At 51.8% G+C, this 14,085-nt stretch overlaps 1 protein-coding gene across 1 annotated transcript in view; it reads left to right on the top strand.

Moving 5' to 3' along the window:
* Nucleotides 1-13,569, top strand: part of MROH2A (maestro heat like repeat family member 2A) — a 60,543-nt gene extending 46,974 nt beyond the window's left edge. The window contains exons 32-42 of the mRNA XM_064286513.1: nucleotides 1,299-1,458; nucleotides 1,537-1,730; nucleotides 2,070-2,207; nucleotides 3,941-4,055; nucleotides 8,218-8,364; nucleotides 9,036-9,218; nucleotides 10,003-10,158; nucleotides 11,641-11,769; nucleotides 12,451-12,553; nucleotides 12,873-12,938; nucleotides 13,448-13,569. Of these exons, the coding sequence (XP_064142583.1) occupies nucleotides 1,299-1,458; nucleotides 1,537-1,730; nucleotides 2,070-2,207; nucleotides 3,941-4,055; nucleotides 8,218-8,364; nucleotides 9,036-9,218; nucleotides 10,003-10,158; nucleotides 11,641-11,769; nucleotides 12,451-12,553; nucleotides 12,873-12,938; nucleotides 13,448-13,569 (1,513 nt within the window). The remainder of the gene's footprint in view (nucleotides 1-1,298; nucleotides 1,459-1,536; nucleotides 1,731-2,069; nucleotides 2,208-3,940; nucleotides 4,056-8,217; nucleotides 8,365-9,035; nucleotides 9,219-10,002; nucleotides 10,159-11,640; nucleotides 11,770-12,450; nucleotides 12,554-12,872; nucleotides 12,939-13,447) is intronic.
* The last annotated feature ends 516 nt before the right edge of the window (nucleotides 13,570-14,085 follow it).

Here is a 14,085-nt window from a genome sequence, read left to right as displayed (position 1 = left end):
GGACCTGAAGTCTTGATGGTGCAGTGGTTAACCGCTCGGCTGCTAACCAAAAGTTTGGTGATTCCAACCCACCAGCTGATCCGAGGGAGAAGGATGTGGCAGTCAGCTTCTGTAAAGATTAACCCCGTTGGCATTGAGTCGATTCCGACTGACAGCGACCCTATAAAACAGAGTAGAACTGCCCCATAGAGTTTCCAAGAAGTGCCTGGTGGATTCGAACTGCTGACCTCTTGGTTAGCAGCTGTAGCACTTAACCACTACACCACTAGGGTTTCCATACAGCCTAGGAAACCATATAGGGCAGTTCTACTCTGTCCTATAGGGTTGCTATGTGTCGGAATGTATTCAATGGCAATGGGTTTCTTTTTGTTTTTTCTTTTCCTGTTGTCTCCTCTGGGGCCGAGCCCACAGAGCCCACTACTGCTCCCCCATGGAGAACAGAGCTCCTGGACGCCCTCTGGTGTATTGTATTCCTCCAGCAGAAACCAGAACCAGCCAGTTGCCATTGATCTGACTCAGACTCATGGCTGCCGCACATGTGTCAGGGTACAACTGTGCTCCGCAGGGTTTTCAGTGGCTGATTTTTCAGAAGTAGATGGCCAGGCGTTTCTTCTGAGGTGCCTCTGGGTGGATCTGAACTGCCAACCTTTCGGTTAGCAGCCTGGGAATCAGGGAAAACCCACTGCCATTGAGTCAATTCCCATTCATAGTGACTCTGTGTGTTACAGAGTAGAACTGCTCCATACAGTTTTCTTGGCTGTTATCTTTACGAAAGCAGATCGACAGACCTTTCTTCCGTGGAGTTGCTGAATGGGTTAGAACCACCAACCTTTAGGGAAGGCCATTTCTAACTGTAGTGTGCAAGTTACCTGATTTCTGCAAGCTTTGGTTTCCTCTTCTGTAGAATATGGAGAGGTGGAGATAAAATATATCTTTCTTCCAATATTTGTTGTGGGGACTGAATGGCATAAGCCAGCTGCCTAGCACGAGGCATTAATACATGGAGACTTTTATTTGACATGCCCATAAAGGCATTAGGTGGAAGGCCTGGTGGGGACCTCCAAGGTCACCTGTAAGTGAAGCTGGTGGTTCCAGGGGGCCATGGCAGTCCCAGGGGTACCATGGAGCTCAGGTGTCCTGCATCTGGGTTCTAATCATACAACCTTAGGCAGGTCGCTCCACCTCCCTGAGACTCCAGGGGTGAACCCCTACTCCCAGGGCTGCTGAGAGGCCAACAAGGCCTCTTACCGCAAGGAAACGAGGCCAGAAACCTACAGTCCTTTACATGCCTTTGTTAGCCACCTGACCGAGGTGTGGCAGGCTGTGGCAGAGAACCTGCCCTTCGCGAGGACAATGCTCCATGGTCTTATGGGCCGGCTCCAGTCTCGGTTCAGCCCTAGGACAAATGCCACCTCCAAGGCTGACATCTGGCGGCTGGCTGCAGTGGACCCTCTGATGGTGAGTGTCAGGGGCTGGCCAGGGGCTTCTCTGGGCTGCAGGACAGGAGCCCCAACACCTGCAAACTGCTCTCCCCAGACCCTGTGCACCATCCACCTCCTCGTGGAGAAGATGGACCGTGACGACAGGCTCCTGGACCTCCTCCCAGACCTCATCTACACTCTCCTTCTGCAGCTCAGCAGCAGTCATGGGCCCGAGGCTTCATCCCCCGTCCTGAAGACATGGCGGCTGGTGCACACAGGGACCCTGCCTGAGGAGGTCAACCTGCAAAGGTGCTCCTGAGAGTGGGTGGGTGCGAGGGGCTTACAGGGTGCAATCAGCAGGCCCAGATGGACACGACCTCCGGCCACCTCTTAGAAGCCACTAGACTCCATGGGCCATCTCCACTGTGGGCCCCTCATTGTCCTCTCCTGGTGGGGAGGAGGAGATTTCAGGAGTTGTACTAACTCCCGATGCCTCCCATGTTTCCAGCAGGGCATGATTTTTAAGGCTTTGCAGACCCTTCTCGCGAGGTCTCACGTTCCTTCACCCCTTGAGCCAGGCCCAGAAGGCATTGTGAGTCCATTTCACAGGCCAGAGGACCGAGGCATCATACCCCCACCTTCTTCCAGGATCACCATCAAATCCATGCAGCTGTTGTTCAGGAGAGTCAACAGCGAGCGCCTGGTGTGCGGCCTGGAGGAGCAGGGCGTGTGGAGCCTCCTGGAGAACAGTGCCACCTTCCTGGAAGGCGTGGGCCTGCTCGCCAGGTGGGTGGGCCAGGCTCTCACAGGTGGAGGTGGCACCTGCACTTCTTACTGGAGGGAAGGGACGCCCCCCCGCCCCCCCCCCCTCCGCCAAGGGCACAGTCCAGGTTTGGACTGAACCCTCACTTCTGGGGAACTGCCGTATCATCTTACGTTCCATGCAACTGCTCCACATTCCATACTCCGGGACAGCAGTGTTGTGCAAGAAAATCCCCATTCCAGCTGCCATCGCGTCGACTTCCGCTCACAGCAGCCCCACGTGTGTTGGGGTAGAATGTGCCCCACAGGGTTTTCAGTGCGGATTTTTTGAAAGTAGATCACCAGGCCTTTCTTTTGAGGCATCTCTAGATGGACTTGAATCTCCAACCTTTCAGTTAGCAGCCGAGCACTTAAATGTTGGCACCACCCTGGTACTCTTTTATTCCACACCTTCCTATTTCACAGCAGGAAACAGAGAGTTTCAGAGAGCTGAGGGTACTTGCCCAAGAGCAGACAGGGGCATCTGAGCAGGGCCAGGATGGGGAGTTATTTCCCCAATTCTAATCATTCATGGGGAAACCCTGGTGGCATAGTGGTTAAGTGTTGAGTCTGCTAACCAAGAGGTGGGCAGTTCGAATCTGCCAGGCGCTCCTTGGAAACTCTATGGTGCAGTTCTACTCTGTCCTATAGGGCTGCTATGAGTCGGAATCGACTCCACGGCAGTGGGTTTGGTTTTGTTTTTTGGTAATCATTCATGGAGTTCTGGGTGGTGCAAACGGATAACTGAAAGGTTGGCAATTTGGATCCACCCAGAAGCATCTCCGAAGAAAGGCCTGGCAATCTACTTCCCAAACATTCAGCCATTGAAAACCCTATGGATCAGGATCGGGGGAGGAAATGGCATGTGTGGTTAATTGCCTCCGTGAACAACTGCCTCCTTTGCCATGAGGCTAGAAGAACTGGATGGTACCCGGCTAGTATTACTGAACATTTTCATCAAAGGGAGATGAATCCTGATCAAAAGGGGGAAATGTAGACCAGAATTTCAAATTCCCAAGGACTTCAGACTTTCTGGGGCCATGGAGGCTGGATGAACCCCTGAAACTATTGCCCTGAGATGATGTTTAAACCTTAAATCAAAAATCCCCCCTGAAGTCTACTTAAAACCAAACAATAACTTAGCTTAACTAGTGAAGAATGTCTGCCTTGGGCATTGCGCTCTTTTAAGAAGTATCTATAAGGGATCAAATTGACAACAGCAATTTGAAAGATTAGATAGGAAACTTAGGGGGCAGTGAGTTTACATTAATGAGGGAGGAACAACTCAAAGAAGGAGGGTGAGAATGATTACACAACTCTGAGAATGTAATCAGTGTTGTTGAATTGTCCATGTAGAAACTGTTGAATTGGTATATCTTTTGCTGTGTATATTCTCAACAACAACATCAAAATAAAGAAAATCCAATGGAGTGCAGTTCTACTCTGACACACATGGGGTCACCGTGAGTTGGAGTCAACTTAATGACAGCTTGTTTGGTTTTCTTTTTTACTTTTGATCACTCATGAGCAGCCCTCATCCTACTTCCCTCATGTGAAAGGTAGACGGAAAGTACGTACTTCCAAGACCACCCCACCAAACCCCTGGGGAGATGAGGGAGAGGTCCTGGATGCTCATTCTGTGGGCTGCTGGGCTCTTAGCAAAGGTCCGGCAGAGTCTGAGAACCTCTTGGCCCCGGGGCTGCCCGTCTCTCCCCCAGGTTGTGCCTGCAGAACATGGAAGGCTACAGGCAGAGGCTGTCAGAGCTCGTGCTGAGGGGCATGGACACAGAAGTCCTGAGCTGCCGCATCAGCAGCACGGCGGTGTGTGTGGAAGTGAGGCACCCGTCGGGGGGTGGGCACAGGGTGGGTGCGGGGTGTCTCAGGAGGGCTCAGGTCAGGGCCAGGTGCCCTGTCTCTGAGGGATGTCTGAGTCAAGGGGGCAGGCGGGCTTCCCTCATCTGTGTGTTGATGCGCTCCTTCCTTCCTTCCTTCCTTCCTTCCTTCCTTCCTTCCTTCCTTCCTTCCTTCCTTCCTTCCTTCCTTCCTTCCTTCCTTCCTTCCTTCCTTCCTTCCTTCCTCCCTCCCTCCCTCCCTCCCTCCCTCCCTCCCTCCCTCCCTCCCGTCCTCCCGTCCTCCCTCCCGTCCTCCCTCCCGTCCTCCCTCCCTCCCTTCCACGGGAGTGAGGCTGAGACACAGCCTGTGACTGAAGTGGAACAGTAAAGGATGTGTGATGTGTTAAGTGCTGCCAACACCTGAAAATCCCGGAGGAGGCCCCTCAGACTCGCTGGGAACGAGGGGCACGGGAGGGGCTGTGCAAGGAGGGCTCTGAATGGTCAACAGGGCTTTGCCAGATGAGAAGGCCAGGAGATGTGTGATAGCTACTTGGGCCCGGTTACCTTTCATACAGTTGGAGCACTTACGGGATCCTGAGGGAATTGACCAGAAAATTCTAGGAGAAGTTTGATTAGCTGGATGGTGCCCAGTACACCATAGGAACTAAACAGCAGCCTTGTGCTGGGATCTGCAAAATTTTCTGTAAAGGTCTGGGTAGGAAATATTTTCAATTTTGTAGGCCTTTGTTGCAATGGCTCAACTCAACTGTTGTAGCTTGAAAGCAGCCCCAGGCAACACATTAACCAATGGGTGTGGCTGTGTGCCAATAAAACTTTATTGATGGACACCGAAATTTAAAGTACATATGGCTTTCATGTGTCATGAAATATCCTTCTTTAGGTTTTTCCAGTCATTTGAGAATGTGAAACAACAAAAAAAGCTAATAACCCAGTTAAAAAATGGCAAAGGACTTAAACAGACATTTCTCCAAAGAAGACCTACGAATGGCCAAAGAGCTCATGAAAAAATGCTCGATGTCATTAGTCATCAGGGAAATGGAAATCAAAACCACAACGAGGTGCCACTTCACACCCACTAGGATGGCCATGACCAGAAAAATGGAAAATGACCAGCGTTGAAGCCCTCATCTATTCCCGGTGGGAATGTAAAATAGCGCAGCCACTTTGGAAAACAGCCTGGTGGTTCCTAAGAAAGTTAAACAGAGAATGACCACATGATCCAGCAATTCCAGTCCTAGGTATATACCCAAAAGAACTGAAAGTGGGGATTCAAACAGATACTTGTATGGAAATATTCACGGCAGCATTATTCTCAATAGCTCCAAAGTGGAAACAACCCAAGTGTCCTTCAAAAGACAAATGGATAAACAATATGTGATATATACATACAATGGAATATTACTCAACTACAAAGCAAAATCAAGTCCTGTTCATGCTATGACATGAACGAACTTTGAAAACATCGTGCTGAATGAAATAAGTCAGACACAAAATGATGTATGTTGTTAGGAATCCTCGAGTTGGTTCTGACTCATAGCGATCCTATGTACCACAGAATGAAACACTGCCCGGTCCTGCGCCATCCTTACAAATCATTGTTATGCTTGAGCCCATTGTTGCAACCAGTGTGCCAATCCATCTTGTTGAGGGTCTTCTTTTCCTCTGACCCTGTACTCTACGAAGCAGGATGTCCTTCTCCAGGGACTGATCCCTCCTGACAACATGTCCAAAGTATGTAAGGCGCAGCCTTGTGATCCTTGCTTCTAAGGAGCATTCTGGTTGTACTTATTCCAAGACAGATCTGTTCGTTCTTTCAGCAGTCCATGGTAGATTCAATATTCTTCGCCAACACCACAATTCAAAGGCGTCAATTCTTCTTCGGTCTTCCTTATTCGTTGTCCAGCTTTCACATGCATATGATACAATTGAAAAAAACATGGCTTGGGTCAGGCACACCTTAGTCTTTAAGGTGACATCTTTGTTTTTCAACACTTTAAAGAGGTCCTTTGCAGCAGATTTGCCCAATGCAATATGTCTTTTGATTTCTTCACTGTTGCTTCCATGGCTGTTGATTGTGGATCCAAGTACAATGAAATACTTGACAACTTCAGTCTTTTCTCCATTTTATCATGATGAGGCTTATTGGTCCAGTTGTGAAGATTTTTGTTTTCTTTATGCTGAGGTGTAATTCATACTGAGAGCTTTGGTCTTTGATCTTCATCAGGAAGTACTTCAAGTCCTCTGCACTTTCAGCAAGCAAGGTTGTGTCATCTGCATAACGCAGGTTGTTAATGAGTCTTCCACCAATCCTGATGCCCCGTTCTTCTTCATGTAGCCCAGCTTCTCGTATTATTAACAAATGGTGTATAATTCCACGAAATATCTAGAATATGAAATATCTTATTAAAAACCAAACCTGATGCTGATGAGTTGATTTCGACTCATAGCGACCCTATAAGGCAGAGTAAAACTGGTCCATAGGGTTTTCCAAGGAGCAGCTGGTAGATTCGAACTGCCAACCTTTTGGTAAGCAGCTGAGCTCTTAACCACTACACCAACACGGCTCCACATCTCATTAAATAGCCTTAACAAAAATATCTAGAAAATAAAATGCTTTACTAAATAGCCCTAAAGAAAACTAGGGCCAGTGGTGGTACAGTGGTGGAACCCTCGCCTTGCATGTGGGAATGAAATATCTAGAATAGACAAATGCATTGAGACAAAAGACTAGTGGTTACCAGGGACTATGGGAAGGGCAGAATGTGGCGGGGGATGGGGGATTTAGAAAAAAAAGTGAAAACAGTTTTTAGCTTGGAGCCTGGACAAAAACGAATGGCAGGCCATCATCTGCTCACCCCTTGGCCTAGAGCAAGACTCACATGCGAAGCTTTCAAAAAGCATTCACAAGCCGACCATTGCACACTCCCAGGTACCTCTGATCCTGCCTCCTCTGTAAACCCTGTAAGGCCAGTTGGAAGGTATTGTGGATTGAATTGTGTCCCCCAAAAAATGTGTATTAACTTGGTTAGTCTGTGATTCCCAGTATTCTGTGGTTGTTCTCCATTTTGAGATTGTAATTTTACGTTAAGAGGATTAGGGTGGAATTGTAACACCCTTACCAGGTCGTGTCCCTGATCCAATATAAAGGGAGTTTCCCTGGGGTATGGCCTGCACCACATTTTATCCCTTAAGAGATAAAAGGGAAGCAAGCAGAGAGGGTGGACCTCATACCAACAAGAAAGCAGTGCTGGGAGCAGAGCGTGTCCTTTGGACCTGAGGTTGCTGCGCTGAGATGCTCCCAGACCAAGGGAAGACTGATACATCACAAGGACCTCCCTCCAGAGCTGACAGAGAGAAAGCCTTTCCCTGGAGCCTGCACCCTGAATTCAGACTTCTAGCGTACTGAACTGTGAGAGAATAAACTTCTCTTTGTTAAAACCATCCACTTGTGGTATTTCTGTTATAGCAGCGCTAGATGACTAAGACACAAGGAGAGGCCCCTTGCTGTCTCACGAAAGGTATGTCTGGTTTACAAGTCTAACACTGTAGGCAAGAAGCAGGTCTGGCGTCCGAGGGCCTGGGCCGGTTTCTCAGACTCCCTGTGCTTTACCCTCTGCATCCGCTCAGCTGGGGATAACAGCACCCACCTTGCCAGGCTTCAGTGAGGATTAAATGAGACAATGCCCCCCAAGGGGTTTGCACCATTGCCAGGCCACGTGGGGAGGACTCCTGAAATAGTGGTAGCTCATTATTTCTTTTGGGAAGTTAGGTTCAGCTTCTGAGGCCCATGTTATTTAAAAGCTTCAGAAGTAGAGAGGGCTGGGTGATAAATGATTTTTAAATGGATGCTAAGCTTGGACTTTATCCTGAAGAATATTTAAAATAGGGCATGACACCCTAGAAAACCCTTTGGACAGTTCTACTCTGTCACATGGGGTCGCCATGAGTCGGAATTGACTCAATGGCAACAGGTTTGGGGTATTTTTACAGATAAGGAAACTGAGACACAGAGAGGTTACGTGGCTGGCCAGAGTCCTCCTCACGGTGGGGCTGGTCTAGGCAGAGGATTTAATTCTATTTCCCACCTTTCGCTGAGAAATTGGCTTGTACGTGTGATAATCTTTAAAAGTTCTCCTTTCCAGTTCATGAGCGACCCAATTCTGTACCAGGAGAAGCTGCTGAAGCCCGCAGTGTTCATGCTGGAGAGGGGTGTGGACCAGGAGGACGAGGCTCTGCGGATGCTCTCCTTGCGTGCCCTTGGCAACATGGCCCTAGGCGCCCCCAAGAAGGTACCACGCTGCGACGGGCATGCCTGACACTGAGCCAGGCCCCAGGTGCAGCTCCCTGGAGCTGGATGGTGGGGACCCCACCTGCTGAGCCAGGTCCAGGGGTGTAGCCCCCTGAAGATGAGTGATGGGGACTGTAACCACTGAGCCAGGCCCTGGGATGCAGGCCTCTGGAGCTGGGTGGTGGGAACCATACCTACTGAGCCAGGCCCTGGGTTGCAGGCCCCTAGGAACCAGGTAGTGGGGGACCCTGCCTGCTGAGCCAAGCCCAGGAGTGCAGCCCCCTGGAGATGACTGGTGGGGACCATAACCACTGAGCCAGGCCCTGGGATGCAGGCCCCTGGAGCTGGGTAGTAGGGACCACATCTTCTGAGTCAGGCCGTGGGGTGCAGCCCCCTGAAGCAGGATGGTGAGGGATGGTGCCTGCTGAGCCAGGCCCTGTGGCGCAGGCCCCCTGGAGCTGGGTGGTGGGGGCCATGCCTGCTGAGCCAGGGCATGGCGTGTAGGGCCCCCGGAGCTGGGTGGTGGGCAACTGTGCCTGTTGAGCCAGGCCCTGTGGCACAGGCCCCCTGGAGCTGGGTGGTGGGGACCACACCTGCTGAGGCCCAGTGTGGGAGCTTCTGGTCACCCAGAGAGCTCGGCTGCAGAGGCCGACGGCCCCTGTGCCCGTCCAGGTGAAGCAGTACCGGAAGCTCCTGCTGGAGAAGTGCCTGTGCTCCCTGAGAGAGCCCACCAGCACCAGTGTGGCCTCCGAGGGCATGGCCGCCCTGACCAAGATCCTGGCGGAGCTCCGGGAAGGGGATGTGGGGCCGTCTTTGGAAGCCATCTCCGAGCAGTGCAGGGCCTTCTTCGACAACGTGAGCCCAGATGGGACTCCCCCAGCCCCGTGAATGTCTGCCTATGAGCAGATGAGCACTTCAGATGCCCCCAAAAAGATGTTTCCTGGGGCAGAAAGAGCCCCCCATCCTACTTGAAAAACCACTTGCCACCAAGTCAGCTCCGACTCATGGCGACCCCGCGTGTGTCCGAGTAGAGCCTCGCTCCGCAGGGTTTGCAGTGGCTGATTTTTGGGAAGTAGATCTCCAGGCCTTTCTTCTGAGGCACCTCTGGGTAGACTCAAACCTCCAACCTTCGGCTTAGCAGCCGAGCACATTAACCTTTAGCCACACCCGGGACTCCAGGTCCTACTTGGTGATGATGTACTGGTTGGCTGATAACCGGATCTTGGGGAAAAAAAGTTGTTCTCAGCTGTAGAGAATCAATAGCCATGGATCAGGAATCATGGGGCCCTCTTCCCCTGCTGTTGGGGAATGAGCTTCCCGCCTTGAACTCCTTGAGTCCACAAATACTTTTTGACATGCTGGGCCCTCTACCAGGCCGTGACATGGGCTCAGATTTAGCACGAGCCTCCCTCTTGGGAAGAGACGGTCATTGACCCCAGAGTAATGCCTAGTCCCTTTAGAGCTAGTTGACCCCAGTGGAATGATCCAGAAAGGCCTCACAGGGCATCCGTGAGGAATGGCAGGGCCCGTGAGGAATGGCAGGGCCCGTGAGGAATGGCAGGGCCCGTGAGGAATGGCAGGGGTTTTGTTGGGCTTCTCGCTCCTGGAATCTCTGACTTCCTTGTGCACTTGGCTGCAGGAGAGTGAGATGCTACGGTTCAAAGCTTTCGTGCTCTTCGGGACGCTGGCCAAGGTGGTCAGGATATCCAAGAAGCATCTGTTCAAGGTAGAGGTGAAGAAAGCCTGGGTCTCCCTCATGCTGCACTGCCAGGACCCCTGCTCTTGCACAGCCAGGGTAAGACACGCAGTCCCTCTGGCCCAAAGACGGCCCCTGCTTCCCTGGCCTGCTGGCTCAGTTGGCTGCAGGCTTCCCTGGGAGCCCAGGTGTCACCGTCCACCAGACCCTCATCCCAGACGACCCACAGACCAGTTTACTAGAGCCTAGCTGCGTAAGAGTCCCTGGGTGACCCACATGGTTAACATGCTCAGCTGCTAAATGCAAGGTTAGAGGTTTGAGTCTACCCGGAGGTGCCTCGGAAGAAAGACCTGGTGACCTCTGGGTTATGAACGTCCGACTTACGTACAACCCATACTTACAAACCAACCCCCGTAAAGCCCATTATATTAGAAATTCGAGGTACGTGCAATGGTTCACAATAACAAACGGGTGCTACTTTGCGACACGCATCAAAAAATTATTATTATTACTGTGTTATCATTTTAAAGATGTTCTAGTGTGTCTGGAAATGTTTCTTTAATGTTTTTTACTCATAGAAAGGTACACTATATACTATATACTAAGACAGACACTGGAAACCCTGGTGGTGTAGTGGTTAAGTGCTACGGCTGCTAACCAAAGGGTCGGCAGTTCAAATCCACCAGGCGCTCCTTGGAAACTCTATGGGGTAGTTCTACTCTGTCCTATAATCGACTCGACGGCACTGGGTTTAAGACAGACATTTGAGTGGCTGACGTTAGATACCAGCTGTACCTAACTGTTCTGATTTAGGTAGAACTGTGCTCCACTGGGTTTTCAATGGCTGATTTTTTGGAAGTAGTTTGCGGGCCTTTCTCCCCAAGTGCCACTTGGTAGACTGGAGCGCCAATCTTTTGATTAACAGCTGAGTGCTTAACCGTTTGCACCAGCTGGGAAAGGGCCTTTTAAAAATCCACATACAGGCGCTCCATAGGCCTGCAGTGGCTCTGGTCTAGATGTTCGCCACCCTCACCCTCCCCTGCACCCACCAGCCCTGCCGTCTCCTGTTACTGGATGTGAAGCTCCAGGTTCTAGCTCAGCATGACTCAGACTGGCCAATAAACGAGAGACTGAGGTGGGAGACCAGGAAAGGCACCTTTATTTTATTGTACAAGGGAAAGGAGTCCGTCAGAGCTACCGCTTCTAAGACTGCTCCCCAAGGGTGGGCAGGCATGTTACTTTTAAAGGGTTTAACACCCCACCCCCCAAAAAAAAACCCAGTGCCGTTAAAGGGTTTACAAGTAGGGAATTCATATAAGTTACCTCAGCAACATTCTTAATCATGCTAGCAGGCACAGTGGGGTTTATGTATATCCTCCAAACAAAAGCAGGATTCAAAGGCAAAGCTGGAGGGGAGGAAGCCCAGCAAAGGAAACAGGATTTTTAATACAACACTGTGGAGACTCTGTCTCACTGCAGCCTCCTAAGGCCTTTCCGGGACTGCTCCTTGATGGAACAACAGCCCTGCCAGCCCCACCCCTCCGCGAATCGCCCTGAATCCGTCTGTCCTGCCCCTCCCAGGCCTGCATGGAGACCATGTTCCAGTGCCTGCACTTCTGGGGCCCCAAGGGCCTGGAGAGCCCTCCTGGGCAGAGAGCCGCCAGCACAGACGAGATGATGGTGTTCCAGACCACCGTGTGCTCCGTCCTGGTGAGAAAGCCACCCGGGACTGAGCTCAGGGTGGATGCTGCCCAGGCTTCCATCTCGCGGCCCCCGCGTTTGCTTTCCAAACGTGAAATGTTGAGACCAGCACTCTCCGATGGCATTGCAGTAGAAGGAAGAACACACCTATTTTAAGTTTTCTAGTAGGCACATTAAGTGAAAAGAGGTCAAATTAATTTTAATAATATATTTTATGTAGCCCAAAATAAGCTTCCTGGGTGCCCCAAACAGTTAAGCGCTTGACTACTAGCCGAGAGGTTGTCAGTTTGAACCCACCCAGAGGTGCCTCGGGAGATAGTCCTGGGTACCCGCTTCTGAAGCTCACAGCCTTGAAAGCCCTATGGAGCAGTTCTACTCTGCACTCACGAGGCCGACACAAATCCAGATCGACTCAACGGCAGCCGCCAACGACATGTTGGAGGGCAGATCTGGACACGTGTTATCCTCTTTGCCGTCAGACGAGTGGAGCAGGGGCTGATGGGTCCTTAAGTTGCCCAGCTCCTAGCCGGCTGTGTGAGGCTGGGGTAGGCAGCTGCCCTCTCTGGTTCTCAGTGGGGCAAACCTCCTCAGACGCATGGGAAGTGATGCCTCAGGCAGGTGGGGAGGCACTCTGTGGCGGCTGGCCCCCAGAGCCCCGCCTCCACGGCTGTGAGCCCCTGTTGTTTGCAGACTCAGAAAAAGCCTGCTGTTCTCTACAGCTTCTTGCTGGAAACTATCACCTATGTGAGAAGTAGCTTGTCAAGTATCAGAGTTGCTGCATGCAACTTGGCAGGTGAGCAGACAGACTCCCTGACTCAGGGTGGACCCTGAAGGCCTTCTGCTCAAACCCAATCATTGACTGCAGCTGGGACTCCGGGTCTGGGGTGGGGAGGAGGACTGGGTGGCAGTGCTGGGACCACGCTTACCTCTGTACCCGCTAGTCCCCATGCCTCGCATCTACCCGATCGCCAGCTCAGCTCCCTCTTTGCTAACAAAACCCTAAACAGATAGATGTCCTCAAAGGTGAACTGGGTCTCTCACCGAGAGGGTGGGGTGGTTTGCCTGCTGCCCTAAAATCCCTGTGCTGAGCCTTTCTTTGGCTGTCATTTCAGGGATTATTATGAAGCAGATGTCTGCAAGCTACCTGAAAAAGCTGGACTTCCCAGCGTTACGGAATTGTAAGCAGTGCAGACTGTTACATTCTGAGTCCCATGACTCACAAAGACTTGTTTTGGGAAGCCCACTCTGGTGGGTCTAAGCCTAGTGAAACCGCTCAAGGGAAGCATCAGCTGACCCTCTGTTGTGTTGGTGGGGAGGGGCAGCCAGGTCCCAGGGAGGCAGATGAGCCCTATTGGAAGGGTGAAGTCCATTGCATTGCCTGGTCTGTGTCTCCCCTCAGCACTAAGGCCTCCGGCAGTCCTCATGTCCCTGGTAGGGTAGGGACCAAAGCTCTGAAAGATATGGTGGACCTCAGGACCCCTCAGCTCCACCCTGGGCCTCTGACCTCAAATACAAGGGTGTCCCAGTTTGCAGCCCACACAAGCCTGGCCACCAGGCCACCTCAGCCTCTGGTCGGCACATGCTGCAAAGGGCAGGTCTGTGGCCCCAAGGATCACAGGCGGACCACGGCGGGGCTGTGGTCTCAATGATTGGAGGCCCTGATTCTCCTTCTTGTGCTCACTCTCAGCTCTCCAGGAGCTCCAGCTGGATTCAGACCCTGGGGTTCGGAGAGCAGCCCTGGAGACCCTCAAGATCCTGGACAACTGCAGTCAGCATGGGCTTCGGGCTTCCCCTGAAGGTGTTTCCTAGGGCCCACATGCGGCCTGTCGTTGCCCCAGGAGGACCGCATCCTACCACGGCCAAGCCAACCATTGCCAATTAGTTGATAAGGAAAACATTGTTCTTGTAAAATAGCCAGCATGCTCTTCTTTCCTTCCTCCGGGATGGGTGTCCACAGCCATCTGGAGCTCAGACACCCCAGAACCAAGACAGTAGGGCAGAGGGAGAGCTTCCAGTCCAGTGGGGTTGGGCGGGGGGCATCCATTTCGCTTTCCCCAGGTGTGCACGTATCAGGCAGCCCCTCTTTAGGACCTGAAAAACATCACGCCTCCCCTCCTGAACATGCTGAGGGTGTGTCCGCTGTCACGCCCTGGCCACATAGCCGGGGAGGCTGTTCTCGCAGCTCTGCCCAGGGCCCCACTCTGAATAGTTCACCTCTAGGCTTTGCCCCAGAAAGGCAGACTTCTAGCTCCCAGCTGGAACACATATCATAGGAGGGCGAGGGTCTCAGTGAGGGGGTGACATTGATTCTGGGCCTTTGCACTC

The sequence above is a fragment of the Loxodonta africana genome, chromosome 6 (genome assembly GCF_030014295.1).
Source record: "Loxodonta africana isolate mLoxAfr1 chromosome 6, mLoxAfr1.hap2, whole genome shotgun sequence".
NCBI lineage: Eukaryota > Metazoa > Chordata > Mammalia > Proboscidea > Elephantidae > Loxodonta > Loxodonta africana.
This window is presented reverse-complemented; position numbering and strand designations above follow the sequence as displayed.